The following is a 16,282-nucleotide window of genomic DNA, read 5'->3' on the forward strand; positions in this document are numbered from 1 at the left end:
AAGCCATATATATTTGAACAAAGTGAAACATATGATTGTTTTAAGTATATGAGACTAGGAAGCCTAAGAATATGGAAGATAATTTTCTGTAGAACTGATTATCCATGATGATTTGAGAAACTAAACTAGTGGATTGTTATCAAATTGCATGGAATTCTCCAAAAACAAGCCTCCAGGATATACTGCTTTTTCTTTCCTTCACTACCATCATCCAAGGGAATAAAAGGCGCTTGTCTTTAGTCTGCTTGAATCCTGTTTACCATCTTTGTAATGAATTATTAGCATATGAAGTCATTAATTTATAATTTGCTTTCCTAGTATATGAAGATCTTCAGGGTGCAGCTACCAAAAGATGGAGTACAGAATGAGTACGGGGGAAAGAGTGATGAACTTCACATGGGGTCATTTAGGGGGACACTAGGTAAGCCTGAACTTTGAGGGAAAAGCATTCTAAAACAAAGGGAACAGAATGTGCAAAGCAGGAGGTATGAAAATTGCTAGAGCATAAAGTATGAGAGTGCAGGGAGCTTTAATCACAACCACCAGAGGCTTTTAAAATTGAATATGGGGATGAGCCCAAGAACCAGCTTTTAAGTAAGCTTGCCAGGTGATTCTGATGCAAACTAAGGTTTAAGAAACTACCACCATACAAAACAAATAGTGAGCTCTCGAAAGCCATTAAGAAGGAGAACTTCACTCTTGGAGGCCTATAGTGATTGGATTCACGATCTGTTTGGAAAAGAGGCTGGTAGGAGGGGGATAACTTGGGAAAGGTAAGGGAGGGCCAGGACGCCTAGAGCCTGCCCTCTCTCGCTGCCATTTGTTCTTCCAGGATCATTTCGGTTTTTAAATTTTTTGTTTTTAACGTTTATTTATTTTGAGACAGAGAAAGACAGAGCGTGAATAGGGGAGGCGCGGAATCTGAAACAGGTTCCAGGCTCTGGGCTGTCAGCACAGAGCCGGACGGCGGGGCTCGAACTCACGAGCCGCGAGATCGTAACCTGAGCCGAAGTCGGACGCTTAACCGACTGAGCCACCCAGGCGCCCCGGGATCGTTTCAGTTTTAACAAGGCCTTTTCTGACCCCATCCCACTTTCTTCAAAGGTCCAACACTACTCCATTTACACTTCCATACAATCTTTTTACATGTGTGTGCAGAAGTTTTGTTCTCCTCACTCCGTTTCTATACTTCCAGTTCCTTAAAAGCTTGGTCATTTTTTTAATTATGTCCCACGCCCAACATGGGGCTTGAACTCACAACCCTGAGATCAAGAGCCGCATGCTCTATGCATTGAGCCAGCCGGGTGCCCGGAAGCTTGGCTATATTTTGAGGGAAAACGTGTGTACCTTCTGACGTAAGCCTGTGTTTTGGGGGTCAGAATGGAAAAAATATTGAAGGCGTTATTTGGACGTCAGTACGGACATTTATTTTTATTTTTTGAGTTGGTGCCAACCGTATACAATAAAGACATTTTCAGACCATCTTTATATATTAAGTCCTTGAAGAACCATTTTTATTCATTTGAAAAGCAAATCACTTACTTTGAAAATTGATTTCACCTTTCATCGTTTTCACTGGCGAAATCCTTAAAAAAAATTTCTGACTTGCAAGAGAACCTCCCCCCCACCCCCTTATTCTTCAGGCTCCATCATTCATCATAGAGAAGAGTAAATTCAGGTGGCAAATCCATGCTGCCTCCTCATATCTTTTTTACACAACATTTCTGCTTTTGTAAAATTCTTACCTTGTTAGCTCCTCACCATCTGTACTTCGTCATCCTTTGACCCTCCCACCATATTTACTCCTCCCACAGGACCCCCGTCTTCAGCAGTAAAACGAGAGTTTCCTCCGAAGCAGTTACTTAATTAACGGCGTTGAGTACACACGGTGGAGCTCCGCCCCATAGGAGGAGCTATCACAGGCGGACCGAATTAGTCGGTCTGTCTTTCACAAACGATCCCTTAATCTTTCCAGGGGAGCGAAACACACACAAAGGCCCAATCAGAAGCCGCGGCTCTAGGAGCTCGGGGGGCGGGGCTGGGCAAGCGCCCTCCCACCTCCCAGCCTCCCGCCGAGGCCGTCGGAGCCTCGCGGGCTTGGGCAGGCCCCGCCCCCCGGCCAGGCGCTGCGGCTATTGGGCGGCGCCTTCCTCGCTGTCGCCTCAGTTGCTGGGAGAGGGAGGGCGGGGGCGGGGCCTGAGATGGGCCAGGGGCCCAGAGAGAAAGGCGGGGAGACGAGGGCGGGCTGGGCGGTTTCGACGAGCGCCGCGGCGGTTGGCGAAGCGGACGGGGCGCAGCCTTCCCGGTGCGAGGAACGGTTCCCGCTGACAGATCCCCTTCTTCCGGCCGCGCCACCCGGGAGGCGGATCCCCGGGGCCTGAGGAGGCTTCCTCGGCCCGGCCCGCTTTCCCTCCCTCTCCCGCGGGTCACCCGAACGGCCTGTGAGGAGGAGGAGGAGGAGGTCGTCGGGGGCGGCGGCCGGCGGAGACCGCGCTCCCCCTTCCCCGGCAGCGGCGGCGGGGGCAGGACAATGGAGGTGGCTGTGGAGAAGGCGGCGACGGCGGCCGCGGCGGCTTCGGCGGCGGCCGCCGGGGGGCCCTCGGCGGCGCCAAGCGGGGAGAATGAGGCCGAGAGTCGGCAGGGCCCCGACTCGGAGCGCGGAGGCGAGGCGGCCCGGCTCAACCTGTTGGACACTTGCGCCGTGTGCCACCAGAACATCCAGAGCCGGGCGCCCAAGCTGCTGCCCTGCCTGCACTCCTTCTGCCAGCGCTGCCTACCCGCGCCCCAGCGCTACCTCATGCTGCCCGCGCCCATGCTGGGCTCGGCCGAGACCCCGCCGCCCGTCCCCGCCCCCGGTTCGCCGGTCAGCGGCTCCTCGCCGTTCGCCACCCAAGGTGAGAGCCGGCCGGGGACGCCGGGGAGCCTGGGGAGGGGCTCCGGGAGGCGAGCGCCCTTGTGCGGCGCGACCCGCTGTCATGTCGCCGCCGCCCGGGGTGCGCGGCGGGGGAGGGGCGAGGAGGAGGGTCTGTGTTGGCGGCGGTGACATGGAGGGCCCGCGCGCTCTGCGGCGTGCCGCGCGCCCCGCGAGCAACTTCCACGGGCGCTGAGGACTTGGCGGCGCCGCCGCTGCTCCTCCTGCTGCTCAGCATTCTCCTCCAGGGTTGGGTGGCCCGTGCGACCCGCACTTTTGAAAACCTCCGTTGGAGTCGGCTGTAGCGTGTATCTCGGATTCTTTGCCGACTGCATCTAGTTAACTGCTACCCTCTGCCTCCCCGGAGCTTTGTCCGGGTCCATATGATCCTAATCATCTCCTATATACTCACGTTATTTGAGCTGGAGGGGGGAAGGGAGGGATGAAGATGAAGTGATGGGGACTTTCTCCGGTGATTGATTACAGATCGGATGCCGTCTATTTCCTATCTTGCATGTTTCAGGTTCTTTACCTTAACGAGTCCCCGATTTTCTACCTTCAGCTAGGGACAAAGGAACCCAAAGAGACGGTATTTTGTTGTCTTTCTCATTCGAAGATTTTATTTTGAGACGGTAAAGGGTAAGGAGAAATAGAACAGAGTGATTTGGGGTGCAGAATTTTCTCGTATTTTGTAGACAGCAGCTGGAAATGTTGAAGTTACTGTTCTCTTTGTGGTGTTTGTTACTGTATAATGAGACTTTTGACAGGTAGTTCCTATCGCTAGCGTTAACAGGTTTGAAACATTTAAACTTAGTTAAAGTAAGCATAGTAATTATTTCTAGTGGAATGCTTGAGGATCTTAAATTTTAATATTGCAAATATTGGAGCATCTTCTTTTTAAAAATAGAAAGTAACTGGAAAAGGGGAGTCATTCCTTTTTAATATATACTTCCTTTTTAGAGGCTCTAGTTGATTTAATTTGAGATAAATTGGTGATGAAGTAATTGAGCCGGTCAAGGGGTATATGAAATTGATGCCATAAATTGTAGTCTTAGACTCCTCATTTGAATATATGTTAGGAACAGTATCCAGTTGAGGGAGACAATTTTCCACGGGTCTCTAAGTTTCTGCCGGTCTCGCCAGGAAGGTACTGACTGCCCTTTGTTTCTGTTTTTTAAAAGATGTTTGTATCAGGAACAGCCTTGGAAGATAGAGATAGTGTCTTCCATCAGAGCAAAGAGCAGGCAGGCATGCGTATGGTCCAGTATAATAAATGTCTACTGGGGTAAAAGGCAGGCGTGCTTATTGCCTGTGATAAAAGACTGGTGTTCTCTAAGCTTAGGTTTCCTCTTGTGTAACACAACCCATTGCCTGTGCAGGTGTCAGCTGGCCATTTTCGCCTTGCCTGGTGGGAACTGGGGTTCTGGGAACCAGTGCAAAAGTGTTGGTGCTTTGCCTTAAGTTATTGTAACTAACAGACTGCCCCTTATCTCTCACCCCTGAGTCTTTTTGTCTTCTACCCTGGTAAGCTAGCTTGCAAAAGTCTGAGATCTTTCACACTTGTTTTCTCTGATGTGGCTCACCTGTTGGAAATTTAGTACAGGTGAAACTTAAGTCTTCATTTTTAGATACATCTTATAGTTTCTTTTATTTATATTTTAAGCGGTTAAACAGGCTAGTAGTCAGGATCTGAATTTTGCATAATTCTAGAATTAAGATTTATCATGTGCCTGGCAGTGACATTTAGGTCAGAATGAATGAGAACATGGATAAGACAAGCTCTGAAAATCAACTCTGAGACAAATTTGCAATTCCAGATTTCTTAAAATGTTCTTTTTAATTCTAATCTCTAAATATATTTTATCTTGGTGTTTGTGAGCAATAGTTCAAGAAAGCATTTAAGATTGGAAGGTAATGTTTCTGTTTTTATACCAAGAAAGAAAAAGTCTCTATCAAATGACACTTTTAAATACACTCTAAAAAAAGAGGGTTATCTTCAGTAAATTAAAAATACTGTCTATCCTGAATCTTAATGACTTATGTTCTCCCTTTCTTTCTCATTGCAAACTTATTTTAATACTAGCTGAAGTAAAACTTTAGCCAGTACGTTTCATAACTAAATAAATAGGGTTCATTTGATCATCTCTGTTCTTCATTCTCCTAATGAACGTGTCGGTACAGTCTTGAGGGTCAAACTGTAATACGTACAGGAGCTAAGCCAGGTATCTGGGTAAAATAATAGGGAATGGTGGAGAGCGAAAGAGAAGGTGAACAAACTCAGCCTCAGCGGATGGTCATGTAAGAGAGGGCAGGGCCAGTATTGAAGGACATTTATGTATATATTTTAATGAGAAGTCTGAAGCCTGGATTTTTGTGTAACCTTTCGCTAGTATTAGATATTGGCAAGTGAATAAAATATATATTGCACACAAGCCCATTGTGTAGGCCAAATAAAACAAGTTTTGTTGAGGCCACAATTATGTTGCAGTTAAACTCTTCCCTTTTAGATTTAGATAGTGGTTTTCAAATTTTAGCTCTACTAGAATCGCTGAGTACAATTTTATTTTTTACTTTTTTAAATAAAATTTTAAATGTTTTATTTATTTTTGAGAGAATGCAAGTGGGGAAGGGGCAGAAAGAGGGGTGGAGGATCTGAAGCGCCAACAGCATCTAGCCTTAATGTGTGGCTTGAACTCATGAACCACAAGATCATGACGTAGGCCAAAGTTGGAAGGTCAACCCACTGAGCCACCCAGGCGCCCCTCACTGGTTAAAAATTTACATTAAAAATTTAGATTTCTAGGCCCATCCCCCCAGAGTGCCCAATTTGGCATAGTTTTAGAATTCTAGAGTATAATATTAAACCCTAGTGCTTCTTTAGCTCAAGCAGTATTATATTCTGAAATAAAATTGATCATAAGAGGATGCTTAAGGAAATTAAGACTAAAGTTCAAGGTATAGAGTGATAGATTTCAACATTATCAGACCTAATTTTTCTATTAAATACTTTTTGGTGCTCCCCGTTATCCTAAATGAGATTCATGGAAAATAAATCCTAAGATATTTTTTATGAAAAAGAAATAAAGCTAATTTATAACAACAAAAAGTATTTATAAATGTTCAGACACAATTAAACTAGCTACCAAGCCGCCGTTGAGAACATGGGTCAAAACTGGCCTTTTGTAAGGCTGCCAGTTGGAAGGAATGAGGATGAGTGGCCACATGCTAAAGCTGGATGACTACCTCAGGTGTGACTGTCATTTTCTTAGTGTGCAGTTATATCCAGGAAAGAGGGAAGAGCTTAGAAAACAGTTTTTCTTTAGGTACATTACAGGTACGTGAAGTCAGAAGACAAACTAATCCTGGAGAGATGTTACAACATGGTGTGATATTTTGTGGTGGTGATGTAGTCAGCAAGCGTAGCAAACTCTAAGCTATTTTTACAAGAATACTGAGCATACTTTTGAAAGGGATCACATTATTTGACCAAGGAGAGTAAAATAAAAGAATCCATCAGTTTTCCTAGACTTCTTTTCTAATAGGTGGTCTAAGAGATATGTAACTGTCAATTCTGGGATCTGGTTTCTTTGGGTTCTTGGTGAGAGAAGTATAAATCACCTTGTGAGTACAAGATACAATGACAAAGAATTAATAGTATTTAACACTGATCCATATTGTCCACCAGTTTTATTATACAATATTATATTCAATATTCACCTATTAATGGAAATTATACTATTGGTTTCAATTTGGGGCTATTATGAATAAAATTGTTATAAATATCTGTAGACAAGTCTTTATGTGGATATGTTTTCATTTCCTTGGGTAAATACTTATAATTGGAATTTCTTGTTTGCATCATAAACGTATATTTACACTGGTTGTACTGTTTTGCATTCCCTCCAGCAACGTATAAGAGTTCCAGTTGGTTCACATCGTTGCCAATTTGAGTGTTGTTAGTCTTTAATTTTAGTCATTTTAGTATGTGCGAAGGGTTGTCTCATGGTTTTAATTTTCATTTCCCCAATGAATAATGATGAGTGTCTTTCCTATGCTTATTGATTATTACAACTTTTTGGTAAAATTTCAGTTTGTCTTTTGCAGATTTTTAAAATTAGGTAATTGGATATATTATTGGAAAGTATATATTCTTTGTTTAATGTTTATTTTTTCCTGGAGGGGAGTGTGGGGGGAGGTTGGGGTGATGGACAGAGAGGAGGGGAGAGACGTTCTCAAGCAGGCTCTATGCTCAGCGCTGAGCCCAATGCAAGGCTTGATCTTATGACCCTGAGATCATGACCTGAGCCAAAATCAAGAGTCAAACACTTAACTGACTGAGCCACTCAGGTGCCCCAGAAAACTATTCTTTATTCTGTATCCTGGTCCTTTGTTAAATATGTGTATTGTACGTATTTTCTTTCACGCCTATAGCTTGCCTGTTCATTTTCTTAATGGTATCTTTTGAAGAGCTGAAGTTTGAAATTTTGATTTAAGTATGATTTATCAATTTTTTTCTTTTATGATTAGTGATTTTTGTGTTCTAATACTTCTGTGCCTACCCTAAATTTACTAAGATTTTATCCCGTCTTTCGGTAGTTTTAGTTTTTATATTTAGAGCTATAATCTATTTTGAGCAATTTTTGTATGAGGTAAGGGTTGAGGTTCATGTTTTCAACCATATGTTAAAGCACCATTTACTGAAAAGAGTACTTTTCCCAGTATGTCACTTGGGCATTTTTGTAAAAAATCAGTTGAACATAGTATGGTTCTATTTCTATATTCTTTTCTGTTCTATTGATCTATCCATTCGGTACTAACAGTGTTTTTTTTATTACTGTAGCTTTAAAATTTTTTTTTAATGTTTATTTTTGAGACAGAGAGAGACAGATCGTGAGCAGGGGAGGGGCAGAGAGAGAGGGAGACAAAGAATCTGAAGCAGTCTCCAGGCTCCAAGCCATCAGCACAGAACCTGATGAGGCCCGAACTCACAAACCATGAGATCGTGACCTGAGCTGAAGTCGAACGCTTAACGGACTGAGCCACTCAGGCGCCCTGATTATTACTGTAGCTTTCAAAGCAAATTTGGAATTGGGCAGTTTTGTTCCTTTTCAAAATTGTTTGGCTCTTTGAAGTAATTTGCATTTCTTCATAAATTTTAGAGGCAGCTTGTTAATTTCTACATGAAAGCCTGCTATGATTTTGATTAGAATTGCATTAAGTCCAGATACTACTTTGGGGAGAATGATCTAACAATATTGACAGTTCCTATCTATAAACATGTTTTATCTCCCATTTATTTAGATCTTTAGTTTCTCTGAGTACTATTGTCTCATAGTAGGCTTGCACAATATTTGTGAAGGTTATTCCAAAAAATTTTATGATAATGTTGTTTAATGATAATGGTGTTTTTGAAAATATCATTTCTAGGGGTGCCTGGGTGGGTCAGTTGGTTAAGCTCAGGTCATGATTTCATGGCATGTGGGTTTGAGCCCCGAGTCAGGCTCTTTGTGCACAGAGCCCACTTCAGATCCTCTGTCTCCCTCTCTCTACCCCTCGGCTGCTCACGTTCTCTGTCCTCTCTCAAAAAATAAACATTAAAAAAAATTTTTTTTAATATTATTTCTAATGGTTGCTAGTCGAAATATAATTGACTTTTGTATATTGATTGTATCCCATTATCTAGCTAACTTCAATTAAATCTAGTAGTTTCTTTGTAAATTCCTTAAGATTTTCTGTGTAGACTGCCTTTGTTTACAGGTAGATAGTTTTACTTCTTTCTTTCCATTCCTAATAATTGGTCATTTTCTTCCCTTATTGCAATATTGAATAGAAGTTTAATTTCACTATTAAATGAGAGATAACATCCTTGCCTTATTCCTGATCTTAGGAGGATAACATTAGTTGTTCACAATTAATATGTTAGATCTATTAGCTTTCTACAGATACTCATTATCAAAATTCAGAAGATTCCTTCTGTTCCTAGAGTGCTGAGGATTTTAATCATGAGTGGATGATGAATTTTGTCAATTGAATTTTCTGTATCAAAATGATAGTGTGGGTTTTCTTTTTCCTGTTAATGTGGTGAATTGTGTTGATTTTCAGATGTTAAACATATCTTGTATTGTTGAGATATGCACTGCTTGGTCATGATGTATTATCCTTTTGGTGTACTTCTGGATTTGGTTTGCTAATATTTTAAGGACATTTTTATGTTGGTGAGGAAGCTTTCTTGTATCTTTATCTGATTTGGGTATCAAGGTAATACTGACCTCAATGTATAAAGTGTTCCATCTCATTTTCTGAAAGAGGTTTTGTAAAATTAGTATTTAAATATTTGACAGAATTCAGTGAATCCATATGGGCTTGGAGTTTTCTTCATGAGAAGGTTTTTGATTAGGAATTCAGTGTCTTTGATACAGGGCTATTCAGATTTTATATTTCTTCATGAATCCATTTTGGTAAATTGAAGAAAATTTTCTGTTTCATCTAATTGCTACATTTTTGGCATATATTTGGTCACAGTATTCCCTTATCATTTTAATGTTTTCAGAGGCTGAGTGCTGCCTCCTATTTTGCTTCTATTAGTAATATTTACTCTTTTTCTTGCTTGCTATTCACTAAGGGCTTATCACCTAACTTTTGGCTTTAATTTTATTTCTTGTTTGTCTCTGCTTTAAAGGCATTATTTTCTATGCGTTAGCCACCTCAAACAAAGTTTGCACTGTGTTTTTATTAACATTCTATTAAAATATTTTAAAATGTCTCTTGTGGGGGCCCCTGGGTGGCTCAGTTGGTTGAGCATCTGACTTCAGCTCAGGTCATGATGTCGCGGTTTGTGAGTTTGAGCCCGGCGTGGGGCTCTTTGCTGACAGCTTTGAGCCTGGAGCCTGTTTAAGATTCTGTGGGTCTCTCTGTCTTCCCCTGCTTGCACTGTGTCTCTCTCAAAATAAACATTAAAAACATTTTTTTTAATTTCTCTTGTGATTTCTTCTGTGACTGATGGGTTGCTTAGAAATGTATTAATTTGGGGCTCCTGGGTGGCTCAGTTGGTTAAGCGTCCGACCTAGGCCCAGGTCATGATCTCTCGGTTCTTTGGTTTGGGTTCAGTTTGGGTCCTACATATCAGGACCTGACAGGTCAGAGATTGGACCCTGCTTGGGATTTTGTGTCTCCCTCTCTCTCTGCCCCTCCCCTACTTATGCTCTGTCTCCTTCTCTCAAAAATAAATGTGTTAAAAAAAAAAAAAAAGAAAAATGTGTTAATTTAAAGGTAAATGGGATTTTCTGGGTAGCTTATTCCATTGTAGTAAAAAAAAAAAAATTCTCTGTTAAGACTTAAATCTTTTGAAGTTATTGAGACCTTTTATGTCCTAACGTATTCTCTGTCTTGGTGAATGTTCCATGCGTATTTGAAAAAAACTTAAATTCTATCTACAGTTGTTGGGTGTAGTGTTCAGTAAATGTCAGTTAGGTCAAGTTGGTTGATAGTGTTGTAAAAATCTATATTTGTATTGGGCGTGGTTTTTTGTTGTCTACTTGATCATCAGTTATGGAGAGAAGAATGTTAAAATCTCATAATTGTTGATTTATCTTTTTATTCCTTTAATCCTGGTTGGTTTTTGCTACAGGTATTTTGAATCTTTTTCTTACTGATGAATGGCTTGCCCTTTTTTAACACTGAAATGTTATCTCACACTACTTTTTGGTGAAGTTTGCATTGTCTTATATTAATACAGTTGCACCAGTTTTTTAATCTCTATTTGCGTAGTATATTTTCCCATTCTTTTACTTTTAACCTTTATATTTAAATTATGTCTCTTGTAGATAGTATATAGCTGTGTCTTTTTTTTTTTTTTTTTCTTAATCCAACCTGTAAATTTTTGCTTTTAATTTGACCATTTACATTTTAAGTAATTATTAGTATGGCTGAGTTAAGACTACTTTTTAAAAATTGGTTTTCTCTTTGATCTTGTTGGGTCTCTAGTATCTTTGCTTTTCTCAATCCCTTAGCAACTACTCTCTGGTAAGTTTCCCAAAGTCTTGTTGTGCACATGCCTGGTAGCCTTCAGCCAAGGACTTGGGAGAAACCCTACAGAGACTCCTGGCATCCTTACTTTTTGCAGCTCTCTTCCTCCAGTGTTTAATTTGTTCCACAGCCCCACATTCTCCTCTGGCTCTTAGCTGTGTTCTACTTAGACTCTAGCTCCCTGTACTGTGGTTGGTAAAGAGTCTCCAGGCAGAGAATCAAGACATTTTCGAGGCTCACCTCCTGAATTTCCTTTTTTTCAGGGATCACAGTCTTTACTTGCTTATTGTCTAATGCCTGAAGACAGTTGCTTCCTATATTCTTCCCAGTTACATACATTTTTTCCTAGCAGGCAAACTTGTCTTGGTATTGGTTACTCTGTCCTGGTGGAAAGTGGATGTCAAAACACCATTTTTTACTTTTTTTTTAATGTTTATTTTTGAGAGAGAGTGTGAGTAGGGGAGGGACAGAAAGGGGGACAGAGGACCGGTCAAAGTGGGCTCTGTGCTGACTGCAGAGAGCCCAATGCCAGGCTCGAACTCAGGAACCTTGAGATCATAACCTGAGCTGAAGTGGGATGCTTAACAACTGAACCACCCAGGTGCCCCAAAATACCATTAGAAAAAATGTTTATTTTTGAGAGAGCGTGTACATGTGCAAGTGGTGGAGGGGCAAAGAGAGGGAGAGAGAAAATCCCAAGCAGGGTCCATGCTTAGCCCGGAGCCCAATGCCGGGCTCAGTCTCATGACTGTGAGATTATGACCTGAACCAAAATCAAGAGCAGGATGCTTAACTGACTGAGCCATCCAGGTACCCCAAATTACCATTTTTAAATTGCATTGCACCTTTTAAATAAACCTAGATGTGAGTAATTTGCTAACTTTGGTTCTTACATCTCTAGATTTTTTTGTCTTTTTAATTTTTCTTAGAGATGTCACCAAATTAAGTTATCAACCTAGTTGCACAAGTCTTGCATTTCTCCCTATAACCTTGACCCCTTTCTCAAATTGACTCCTGCATTTGCAAGTACATTCTAGACCAGTAGTCTCTAAAATGGGATGTATGTCACATTATGAGGTAACATATAATTTATTGAGTTGAGGGAAAACATTAGAACTTCTATGCATAAATTAACCTTTAAAGTACTTGATAAGTAGATTGTCATGGTCACATGAATAAGCCTGTTAAATGGCTACATTTCACATAAAGTATACAAAGTATCCTGAGGGAAGGAATCAGGGCTGCTGCAGGCCAAAAGGTACCTTTGCATTAATTAGACATAAGAGCTCTCTTAAATTGAGAAGTCCCTTGTGCTGTGCAGTCTATCAAACTGTACACAGCTACCCTGGAACTGATAGGATTTCTATACTGCAGACCCTGTTGTGTCCCCTCATTCTACCCCTAGTGCACATACACAAATTATACAATTTACATGTTTTGGGAGAACTTGGCTTATGGATTATAACCTTTGTTTTTAACCAAAATGACTGTCAAAAATTGATGATCATGGTAGGTCATTATCAGGACCCTGACATAAAATCCTGTAATCTCAGTTACTAGGAAAGTCCCATATGGACTTTCATAAAAACCCCTCAGTTTCAGCAGCCTGGAGAAATTCCTAAGTTGTAGCATGTAGGGCACATGTGCTATAGCCATAAAAAGTGATCCCCAGTGCCAATATTAATAGCCTAGAGTGTTACATTTTAAGTCTGTAATCAAGGTTGGATGCTGATAGCTTGGCTCTTCCCCAGTTAAGGAAAATACAGAAGGTTCCTCAGGGTTTCTCACCTTTGATGACTTAGTGTTACATAGAGGGATAGATACTTGTCATTTCCTGGCACCTGAATATGCAGTCAGTCAGTGGTGGATTAGCTGGCCAGGAGATCTGTATTTTGTAGAAAGCTGTAATTGTTGCTGTTCCATTTTGTTTTCCATATTACCAGGTGTATGGAGTTGATGGATTTGTGATTTTCCACCAGCCCTAAATTATTTGAATCTTTGAAGTCTCATTTTTAGCTCTGATGAAAAATAATATTAATTTGTAAGTATAACAGCATTATAGTGACAGAGCTGATATTTTATAGGACCTTAATTAGTCTTACTGTGAGATGAACATAAGTAATTTTCTAACCATATCTAACAATTAGACCTAAAAGTTTCAAAGTTACCAAGAAGACTCTGAAATTGATGGACATCCTCTATATTAACGATGAACTATGCCTTAAGTGTATATCACATCTTGGACAATGAGAGGATAATAGCTTCATAGCTATCATGATTAGCAATACATTTAAAAATATTTGACCCTGATTTTATTCTTTAAAAATGTTTTTTTCTGAGGGGGTGGCGGGCGCCTGGGTGGCTTAGTTGGTTAAGCTTACGACTTTGGCTCAGGTCATTATCTCTCAGTATGTGGGTTCGCCTCAGAGTCTGGAGTCTGTCTCCCTCTCTCTCTGCCCCTCCCCTGCTCGTGCACATGTACACTTTCTCTCTCTAAAATAAATAAACATTAAAAAACTTTTTTTTTTTTTAATGTTTTGGGCACCTGGGTGGCTCAGTCAGTTAAGCATTCAACTCTTGATTTCAGCTCAGGTCATGATCTCAGGGTTTGTGGATTTGAGCCCTGAGTCAGGCTGTGCACTGACAGCATGGAGCCTGCTTGGGATTCTCTGTCTCCCTCTCTCTCTGCCTCTCCCCCACTCATGTGTTTGTGCTCTCTTTCACTTTCAGAAAAGTAAAATTGTGTATTTAAAAATTGTTTTATGTTCATGTGATTTATTGTGTACAAGATCTACTAGTGCTATACTATATGTACATAATATATGTAGGGTTCATGTTCAAATATTTGTTTAAAACAACATGTGAATATAACTATCAGCTGAATTGCCTCAGTATTTTTCCATGTTTATCTCTTCTTTCAAAATGGTTTTCATATCTCTTCTAAGTTGTAAAAATACACTGTTCCTCAAAGAAATTTGTTCTGATTTCTTCTAATATACATAGTCCATAGGTACTCTTGTCATGATACAATAAATTTAAAAGAAAAATGTCATGTATAGTAATTAGGATTCAAAGCTACCAGAAGGTCTTTATTTTACCTTGATTGTGAATGAATACTCTTTCTGGGCTCTATTGGCTGTCTATATTAAGCATTAAGGATAACCAGGAAGAGAACCTATAGCACATGAGATTCCTAGTGTCTGTCTCTTTGTACTGGTGCATGTTGATTTATGTTTCTTCCAGTCTTCATCAGTCTTCTATACTTGTGTGTCATGTGCCTTAACTTGCTTTTACTAATCTTCTCAGCTCACTTTCCCACCCATCTTTTGGTATTAAGGTTTCCTCCCACTTCTCTGACCCATCCTTTTTGGTCTCCTGTTGTCCTTCCTTTGCTCTTTCCCGTCTCCTCTGGAGGTGAAAGTGAGGAGATCACCTAGGACAAGGCTTCAGGAAGTCAGGTATGTAATGGCTACTAGATAAGGATGGAAATATACAAAGGAGACTGAGAAAGAGGTAGGAGAAAACCAGAAATATGTAGTGTCATGGAAGCCAAGGAAAGAAAGAATTAACAAAGCAGTGGTGTTTCATAGTGTCATATTTCTGCAAGATCAGGTAAGAGAGGCCAAGAACATTTTTAGCGTTAGAAATATGGCAGTCGTGCAAAAGCATATTTTGGTGAAGTAGAAGGGGAAACCATATTGGGGTGGGTTATACAGTGGATGGGAAGTAAAGAGATATAGATGGAAAGTTTAGACAACTCTGTAGAGAAGTTTAAAGGGATAAGGCAATACTTGGGGAGGAAAAAAATGGAGTTAAGGGTTTCTTGTTTATTGCTTTTTTTTTGTAAATAGGAAAGGCTTTAAGCATGTTTATATGAAAGTGGAAGAGTTCAATCAAGTGAGCTATTGGATGTACCAAAGAGATTTCTAAGTGAGTGTGTGAGGGTTTTGACAAGGCAGGATAGGATTAATCCAAGGCATAGGTGGAGAGATTGATGACTTTGGATAGAAGGAGAGATATTTTGTTATGAACAGGAGAGAAGGCAGGAATAAATAGAAGGTTTGTCTGTGTGCCCTCAGAGAGGATTGAATTTTCCAGTAAAACGTAGTAGGATTGCGGATCATGTTGAGGTCCACTTGCTGCTAGACATCATATACATTTATAGTGGTACCTGTCTGCCTTCTTAGAAAGCCACCCAGCATTTCTCTGAAGAAGAGAGTATCTCAGTTTAGTGCTACTCAAAGTGTGGTCCACAAATTGTTAATAGGGTCTGAAATGAGATACAGTTTGCCACTGGAAAGTGCAAGGGAGCTGGGACAGCCTGGTTCCTGAGATTCTTGGAAATAGTCAGTGAAAGAACAGAGCCCCACGCTGAGAAGAAACTGCTGCAAATAAACACAAGTTGACCAGGGTAGGAATTTGGGGGCAAAGAAGAGAAAAGCCTCAGATACATGTGGGAGGGGGCATTCGAGAAGGCAAATCTCAAAGTATTAGGGAAGTGTTTACACTAAGGTACCATTTGTTTATGAATCCTACCTAGGAAACTTTAAAAGTATAAGAAAACACATGCTACTGTAAATTGGTCTATAGAAAGTACTATAGTTTTATATGATTGAAAGGTAGTATAAGAAGAAAAGATGACAGAAGTCCTCTGAATTAACAGATCTAAAGAAGTGAAGATAGCAGTATACCTTGGTCTTAAAGCAGAGAGATAATGAAACCTACTTCTATAAAATGAGCTGGGAAAATAAAACTATGCTATGAAAAAAACAGTATAAATTAGATTTAGAAAAGTTTAGAAATGAGCTCCTATTCTGTAGGAGGTCATGAAAAGAAAAATTGACAGAATGAGGAATGAATTAGAAAGATTTCAGAAATGAAGATGAACCAGAAAATTCTTGAATGACTAAACACTCCAGAAAGTACCATAAAAGAAATAAATGATTTTACAAATCAAGTAAAGAGATCATAAGAAATTCATAAAGTGAAAAGATTTTACATACATATGCACATAAATATATGAACATTAATAATAGTACCTGAAGACTACTTGAACAAAGAAACAAAACAAAAACAAAATATTGTTAAAACAAAGATGAACATTTGTATTGAAAAGGTTCACCAAGTGCCTAGGAAAATGGAGACAACAGCCATCAATTGAAACTTGTTGTAGGGCTCTGAAAGAAAAAGAAAATAATACTTTGGGCATCTGCACAAAAAGAGTGCATCACTTACAATGGAAAGAATGTCAGATTATCATTGGACTTGACTCCAGAAGAACCTGGAGTAAAGATTTCTAAGGTTTTCACAGAAAAAAAATTGAATTGAGACACATATCCAGCCAAC

General features: G+C 40.3%; 1 protein-coding gene across 2 annotated transcripts in view; it reads left to right on the forward strand.

Annotated features, from left to right (window-relative positions):
• Positions 1-2,228: 2,228 nt before the first annotated feature.
• Positions 2,229-16,282, forward strand: part of TRIM24 (tripartite motif containing 24) — a 128,637-nt gene continuing 114,583 nt past the window's right edge. The window contains exon 1 of one of the 2 annotated variants that reach the window (XM_019452889.2): positions 2,229-2,894. In XM_019452889.2, the coding sequence (XP_019308434.2) occupies positions 2,531-2,894 (364 nt within the window). In that variant the 5' untranslated portion in view covers positions 2,229-2,530. The remainder of the gene's footprint in view (positions 2,895-16,282) is intronic. The other variant, XM_019452888.2, reaches the window with a different exon arrangement.

This window comes from Panthera pardus, unplaced genomic scaffold, assembly GCF_024362965.1.
Source record: "Panthera pardus isolate Hobbes unplaced genomic scaffold, ASM2436296v1 HiC_scaffold_8, whole genome shotgun sequence".
Lineage (NCBI taxonomy): Eukaryota > Metazoa > Chordata > Mammalia > Carnivora > Felidae > Panthera > Panthera pardus.